At 33.1% G+C, this 8,307-nt stretch overlaps 1 protein-coding gene across 1 annotated transcript; it reads right to left on the reverse strand.

Moving 5' to 3' along the window:
- Window positions 1–235: 235 nt before the first annotated feature.
- On the reverse strand, window positions 236–6,581 carry LOC145544500 (NKG2-A/NKG2-B type II integral membrane protein-like). Its single transcript, XM_081587416.1, has 6 exons — window positions 6,351–6,581; window positions 5,859–5,957; window positions 5,330–5,383; window positions 4,611–4,762; window positions 1,987–2,087; window positions 236–1,670 (listed from the first exon to the last, which is right to left on the reverse strand). Exons 1-6 carry the CDS (start codon window positions 6,565–6,567, stop codon window positions 1,553–1,555), a joined length of 741 nt encoding a protein of 246 aa, XP_081443542.1. The 5' UTR covers window positions 6,568–6,581; the 3' UTR covers window positions 236–1,552.
- Window positions 6,582–8,307: the final 1,726 nt, after the last annotated feature.

Here is an 8,307-nt window from a genome sequence, read left to right on the forward strand (position 1 = left end):
CTCAGTTGGCATTGGTAGTGAATAATAATACTTAAAAATGTAGCAGTACACTTTCACAAAGTTTCAGGTAAAAGAAAGAGAGACATATTTCCTAATAATAGCTTTTGTAACAACCTGTCAAGTACATAACATAACTGAAAACTCAGTTAAATCTCTTTGTGAATGTAGATGAAGAAAACTAGCTTAATCTAGATATAGCATATGCATTGATTTTTGAAAAAAATGGACAACACAGTTGATCACTGTAATTTTATTTCAGAAGTGCAAGATTGGTTTAATATTGGTTTAATGGAAGAAATAAACGCAATTTACTTGATAATCGTTATACAAAGAAAACATTTACAATTCCAACTGATGGAAAATAATACACATGTAACATCAACATCAATTAATTATAAAATTTGTTTGAAAAGTGAGAATATTATGGTTTCAAATGAGAAACATATGACAAACAAAACCTTAAGATAAAACTCATATTAAAGGATGAAATATTGAAATCTCTTCCTTGACTAAGAAGAGTTAGATACAGAACCTTTACTCTACCTTCTATTCAACATTGGAAATTAAATTGTAGCTTATGAAAATAGTCAAGAAAAAAAATAATTGCATCCAGAAAAAAGACATGAACAGCTGCTGTATAAAAATATACAAATCTCATATAAAATCCATAAGAATAAATATTTGAAATGATGGAATTAATACAAAAAGTCAGAGAAATTATTGACTATACGACCAACATGTAAACCTCAATATATTACTCTTTACTGCACCAAAAATTACTAAAATGTTTAAAATAAGAGTGCCATTTACAAAATCATGAGTATGAAACACCCATGTATATTTAATATCTCAAAATGGAGAAACACAAAATCTGACAGGGAAAAGTTAAAGAAAACCTAAGTCATGGAAGCATAAAGCATATTGACTGAAACAGCCAATATTGTAAAGATGACTCTCTTCACAAATTATTTTAAAGATTAAATGCATTCCCAAGAAGTTTCTTTTAAACAGATTTATTGAGGTACAATTTACACACCATAAAATCCATCTTTTTAAACTGTATAAATCAGTGATTTTAAATATGTTCACAGTTTACAACCATCACCACTATCAAAATCTAGAAAATATTCATCACTGATCAAGTAGCAGCCATCTCCTTTCTCATCTCCCCATACCTCTTGGTAATTGCTAAACTACTTTTGTCTTTGTTCTCACATGTCAAATTTTTTTGGTATTTCATGTACAGAGACTCAGAAGACGTGACATTTTAGAAAGTTTGAATGCCATAAACATATTGTCGAGTAAAAAAGGCTAGACACAAAAGGAGTGATGTCTATACTTTTTGGTGTGCCTATTACATTTCAACAGTTTTAAAATTAATTTATTTTTTATTGAAGGATAATTGCTTTACAGAATTTTGCTGTTTTCTTTCAACAGTTTTTGAAAACAATATTAGAACAAATAACATAATTCATTTCAAAATTTATGTAATCATACCATTATTTCCTTTTCATAAAAGATAAAGTTATTCAACAGCATCCAAACTCACTTTTTAATTCTCAAGCTTATGCTTGCAATTATATGGATTTGGAATCTGACAGCCTTCTGCTTTTATGCCCCATTCGGACAGTACAGCACAGTTATGTTCACCAGGTGAAGAGTCTATTATCCTGTTATGAAGAAAAAAAGCACAATTCTGTTATAGTCTATGAAGACAACACATGAAACAATAGTATTTCTATGTAACTGTAATAAAAGATATTTAGAAAATGGATAATGATGTTTTTAATAAAATTTCAGCAAGAGTTTGTTATTAGGAAAATGGGGTACAGTGTAGCCTATTATTGAACATTTATATCAACATTTTATTTACATTCAACATCTTCTTCAGCTTTCTATAATTCAATGAAAACAAATGTATTCATATATTAATATTTCTTTTTTGTATTTTTCCTCCTCTATATAGCATTCTTTTTAAAAACTTACTGTAGTTTGAAAGTTGAACCATTTAGCCACATCCATGGATGACCACGGCGTTCACGAAAGACTGGAATCCATGATAGAATTTGCAGGGACATCAGAAATTTCTAGCCCAAAATAAAGAATTTTCACTTAAATATCATTATGAAATATTTTTATTAATTTAAAAAATGCAAGTCAGAAGATGCATTCTTTCATAGGATCTTTAGTTCTTTGAACAAAATGAGTATGTTAGATTCTACATCTAGCACTATAATACATAAAAGTTGATTACATCAAAGCCTTTGACTGTGTGGATCACAGCTGTGAAAAATTCTTAAAGAGATTGGAATACCAGAGAAATTGGTATTTCTTACCCTCATTACCTGCCTCCTGAGAAATCTGTATGCAGGTCAAGTAGTGACAGTTACAACCAGACATGGAACAATGGACTGGTTCCAAACTGAGGAATGAGAACATCAAGGCTGTATATTGTCACCCTGCTTATTTAACTTATATACAGAGTACATCATGTGAAATGGCAAGCTGGATGAAGCACAAGGTGGAATCAAGATTGCTGGGAGAAATCTCAATAACCTCAGATATGCAGATGACACCACCCTTATGGCAGAAAGCGAAGAAGAACTGAATAGCCTCCTGATGAAAGTGAAAGAGGAGAGTGAAAAAGCTGTCTTGAAACTCAACATTTGAAAAACAGAGATCATGGCATCTGGTCCTATCACTTCATGGCAAATAGTGGGGAAAACAATAGGAACAGTTACAGCCTTTTTTTTGTGGGGGCTCCAAAATCACTGCAGATGGTGGCTGCAGCCCTGAAATTAAAAGATACTTACTCCTTGGAAGAAAAGCTATGACTGACATAGACAGCATATTAAAAGCAGAGACATTGCCGACAAAGGTGTGTCTAGTCAAAGCTATGATTTTTCCAGAAGGCATGTATGGATGTGAGAGTTGAACCATAAGGAAAGCTGAGTGTGAAGAACTGATGCTTTTGATCTGTGATGTTGGAGAAGGCTCTTGAGAATCCCCTGGACTAAAAGGAGGTCAAACCAGGCAATCTTAAAGGAAATCAGTCCTGAATATTCATTGGAAGGACTGATGCTGAAACTGAAACTCCAATACTTTGGCCACCTGATGCAAAGAAGTGACTCATTTGCAAAGACCCTGATGCTGGGAAAGATTGAAGGCAGGAGGAGAAGGGGATGACAGAGGATGAGATGGTTGCATGGCATCACCAACTCAAAGTACATGAGTTTGAGCAAGCTCCGGGCGTTGGTGATGGACAGGGAAGCCTGGCGTACTGCCGTCCATGAGGTCTCAGGGTTGAACATGACTGAGCGACTGAACTGAACTGAACTTAGTTCTTTGAATAGAACGCGTATGTTAAACTCTAAATGTAATACTAAAATCATTAAAGTTGGAAGTGGGAATCTTTAATATTGGCATAAATATTAACCATGTCTATACTTCTGATTCAAGATTAATTCAAACATTTATACTTAACAGTTTCACTGTTTTCTAATGTTAATAAGCAAAATTCTTTTTTTTTTTTTTTGAGGACCATTTAATAAAGGGAGTATTTAAAAAGACATGAATTAGTTGTAGAGATCCCACAAAGGAATACACTTGATATACCATCTTGGGGATATTGACAGCTGTGAATTGTATCTAACATTAAGCCTGAGGGATAAGAAGGTGGAGTAATTAAATAGAATACGTGCAGTAAGGAAAATTCTGACTCATGTAATTTAGTTTTTACTCATGTCAAAACTAACATAACAAAACTTTAAATAAGTTTTAAGATTCTGTGAAGTTCTTTTTTCTGTATACTGTGAGTATATCATTGCGTTTCTCTACTATTATATGTTCCTCAGAATTTCGGTTTTAGAAGAAAATTAAGGGAATGAAGTTGAGAAAATAAGTGACATGAGAGTCGAACATTTGGTGTACTGAGTCTGACACCATTCTTTGACTAGATACACCCCAAAGCTATCGATTTCTGTGGAATCCAGTGGATGAGACAAGGGGTCAGAGAATCATTTCTCTCTGTGACTCCCTGCTCAGTTCAGCTGTAGACACGGGAACTAATGAAAGACACAGGAAAGGAGAACCCTACATGGCGGGAAGAGAAAAGTGAAGAGGTTTGAGACTCTCCAGCAGCCCCAATCCTCTGTAATCTCTAACCACTTCTCCATGATGAGAGAACCAGGTGGGAGGTGCGGGAACAATGATTACCAGCATCCTGTATCCTCCCCACGAACAGATGAAAGTGACCTAGGCCTCTTACTTCCCAACGCCCAATACCTAACCTAACTGTTGGAGGTGGCACGGGTAAAGCATTCCTCCTGTGTTGGGAGAATCCTGTAGGTAACACAGGTGAGCCTTACAAGGTGATCCATCAGAACACCTGCTATCAAGGAGCAGAAGAACTGGAATTTACCAAACGTGCATCAATGGGTTTAAAATGAAAATAAGGTATCATAAAGTCATATTCCAATGTTTAATGGAATATTAACAGAACTTAAAATAAGCAAACTACAAATATGTACAAAAACACAAGTGAGTTCTAACAAATATAACATCGACTGAATCAAGCCTTAATAAAGTGTTGGAAACATTTAATATCTTACCATTTCCTCTTCATTATCTATGTAAAGCAGAGTAGAATTCTTAGTAGTGCAGGACATCAAACTCCCATTCAATGTTTCTTTTTCCAAACTAATAGAATAGCAATTGTTGTAATATGCAAACCACTCTTTTGGACAATGACCCCAGTGAAATTCTGGAGAATGATTATGAATTAGTATTCAAAGGCAATTTGAATTTTAAAAAACAAAAGTTAACTTACATGTATGCATAGCTATAAAAATGTATGTGTATATATATATGCATATATATACATATATATATACACACACACACATATATATATATAAAACAAAGCTATGCACTCTCAAGGCTGGTACATATGAAACAAATCTCACTCATACATTCACAGCATTAGTCTCTCATACCCCAATTTATGTCTCCATATAAAACAAACATATAAAAATATCTCCTCTTTACACATCCTAAAAATCAAGAAATGAAACTTCTATTTTAGAGAAGCCAAATTATTTCTTTTACCATATCACAGCATCCGAAAATTGGAGTCAATTTCCAAAAATGGATATGGTGATCATATTGTTGCATAGGGGAAAGCATTCTCCCATAATCATTATTTAGGCGTGTTTGTTGCCTGATTTTGTAATTTATCTTCTACCTCTAAATCTTTTCTTATTTTCACTAGTCTAAGATAGAGACAAAATACAAATTCTATTTATATCAGAGCTTTAAAATCATTATGTACCTTTCTGGAGTCTTGCTATTTGAGAGGAGTTATTCTGTTCCCGTTTTCCAGTAGCTACAAAATCAATCATTATAAAAATTACCATTGTTCTATATAAATCAAAATGATTTCAGTTTGTGAGTTTGAAATTCAGTTTATTTTTTAGGATTAGAGTAGTCTGGAATAGAGCTGATTTTACCAAGAAAAATTAATTAGGTAATGAAGATTTGATGGAAAAAATATTTTAAAAACCTAAAGGAACAGATTTTATCACCTCTTGCCAATCTCAAAAATTAATTTGTGTTTCTCAATAAGATCTTTCAATCTCCTAAAGCATGCTTTTGAGTTCTAAAATCAGAATATACATAGACATACACTCTGTAATTATCCTGTGTTGTATATATTTCACAAATTCCCAATAACATTCTGCATTTAATCTAATTGCATGTATTTTAATGATAGGCACATTCTATAATATTATGAAATGTTTAGAGGACTGACCATCATCAAAGTGAAAAGTTCCCTTAGAGTTTTTCAAAAGTGTACTTACAGGAATTAACAGCGATCATTGTCACCATAGTGGACATCAAGACAAGGCAGATGATTCCCAGGATCCCAGCAATGAACTTTTCTGGAGGTGATGGTGAACCTGCAGGGAGAGAAAAGGCAACAGTGAGAAAGGAGTGTAGGAGTGATGGGGACAGTTGGTTAGATTTTACATACATGAGAACCCATATGAACAGGGATTTATGGATATAAACTTGGATCCCAACCCATTTCTACCACTGTAGTCTTTCTCTAATATATGTTGCATTTTCAGCAAATATAATGCTGAATGAGTTGTTGATCAAAGGCTTCAAATTATAGCAATGCCAGGATAAAAGTAGTCTTCCGATTTCACATTAGAATACCATAACCAACTTTAAGCTCCCTTTCTCAAAATTAAAATTATGCGAGCTTTTCCCCTGATCTTCCTCCACACCTCTGCACCCCAACCGCACATCCCAGAACAGTTCAATTGTGTGACTAGTAAGTATTTCACCTTTGGAATGGTAGTTCTTGTCATTCTCATGAAGATTCGGAGAAGCATTTTGAAGAGTTAGCTCTGCATACGTTAATGCCTGCTCAGTTATTGGACTGGAACTTTTAGAAATCTTAGGTTTCATTTGCTGTCTCTTTGAGCTCTTGACTGCCTTCAGTTCTGCATAGGTTACTCCTTGGTTATTCATCTCTGCAGGTTGAGTGAGGTCAAGGACCATGCTCTAAGTGAACTGAGGAATCAGTGGTGTATGTGAGATAAGAACCTTAGTATAATAAGATGGGTGGGGCAAAGAGTTTAGTGCTCACTTTGCAGCTGAACAAACGTAAAGCCTGCTTCTAAATTCCTTAGTACTTTAAACAAGCCTTTCGTGATAGAATATTTTTTTAAAAGAGATATTATGTATTTGACAACACATTATTGGTTGAAACAATGAAAAGCAATAATGTAGGGAGCAATAAAGAAGTTCGTGGCTAATAATATCATCATTGAAGATTCCACAGAAATATTTTAATATCATCATAGTGCTTGTATTAAAATTAAGATGTTCTATTAACAAGAGAGATTCACCTATATTTATAATAATTTTGAAATTTAATAATGATTAAAAACTGAGTTCTTTAAAGATGAGGCGAGAGTAATGTTGGCATATACGACAATCTCCTGCACTAAATTACATTATTTGGTGACTTACATTGATCAATGGAAAGGGGTACCAAATGGTCTTTATTTTGAATGGTTGAAGAGTTCTGAGAAATCAATAAAAATTGAGGAAATGTTTCATATATTGTAAAATGTTACATGACACACTAATCATATATAAACTAAACAATATGAAAAATAAAACAACAGAAAAAGAGTGAAAAATACTTATTGTACACAAGTTGTTGATGAGTGGTTTAACGGCTAATATTTGACCCCACAAAATAATAAACAGGTATATGTCATTTATGGAAGACACCATTGATTCAAACTTCTAGAAAGATCCTATAGATGTTAAAATTAGTAAAGGTCATTTTAGTTGTATAACTTATGAAAAATCCAGATAACATAACAATAATTCAGACAGTTGATGCGGTAGTCAGAAATATCTGGAAATTTATTGCAGCTTTTAAATTTATACAATGTGACCTTCAAAAAGTTATTTAGTATCTAGTAATATATTATAATCTAAAATGGAAATAAGGTCATGTAATATATAATGCATGTAACACTGAGCACTCAAGCTGGCACTTACAAGTTCTCAATAATTGTCAGTTTTATTTATTATTTTAGTCATCATTTCTATGGTACTATTTCTGATTTATATCAGTTAGTGTCTTTAATTAGTTTAGCATATCATTTATGCAATGTTTGATTTTTTAAAAAATACTTTCATTACTTAAAGTTAAGTTTAAATTAGCCTTTAAGAAGTTACCTCAACCTGATTTTTATTACAAATTTGGGTTGTTGTATTCAGTCTAATACAGCAATGAGAAATTATGTTTGGCCTTTGCTATACAAAGAATTCCTTTCCAAGAATCTATTTATAAAGGTTGAGCAAAAAGATATTAACATATTATTATACAAAAAACTTACTTTCTACTGATCATAAAATCCCAAACTAATTGTTCCCTGTCATGAGGTCTTTGGGTCTCACTTAATATCATATACAAACCCATATATGCCTGTGTGTATGCACTTGAGTAACATTCTACAGACAATAATTTGAATACTTGGAGAAATGGTCCATCATATTTGATATTTTATGATTGCTTTTGACTTCAAATTATTTAAAAAAAATGATGTTCTACTCTGATTTTGCCATATATACACTGTACTTCAGTTGCATCACATTTAATATTCGTTAGTTCCCACTAAGTGAGATGGACTAACAGAGAGACAGGAGAGGAGAGACACATACCTTCTGTTGGCCAGAAAGTCGTGCGTCCTTTAGTGGGGAGGTCAGGTTACTCTCATA

The sequence above is a fragment of the Giraffa tippelskirchi genome, chromosome 4, assembly GCF_054371585.1.
Source record: "Giraffa tippelskirchi isolate mGirTip1 chromosome 4, T2T-mGirTip1v1.2.pri, whole genome shotgun sequence".
In the NCBI taxonomy this organism is placed as follows: Eukaryota; Metazoa; Chordata; class Mammalia; order Artiodactyla; family Giraffidae; genus Giraffa; species Giraffa tippelskirchi.

Coding starts and splice junctions, on each gene's coding strand:
- LOC145544500 (XM_081587416.1), bottom strand. CDS start 6,567: ATGGTCCTTGACCTCACTCAACCTGCAGAGATGAATAACCAAGGAGTA. Junction 4,763..5,329: donor AATAGCAAGACTCCAGAAAG/GTACATAATGAT, acceptor ATCATTCTCCAG/AATTTCACTGGGGTCATTGT. Junction 1,671..1,986: donor GGTTCAACTTTCAAACTACA/GTAAGTTTTTAA, acceptor TCTTCATAACAG/GATAATAGACTCTTCACCTG.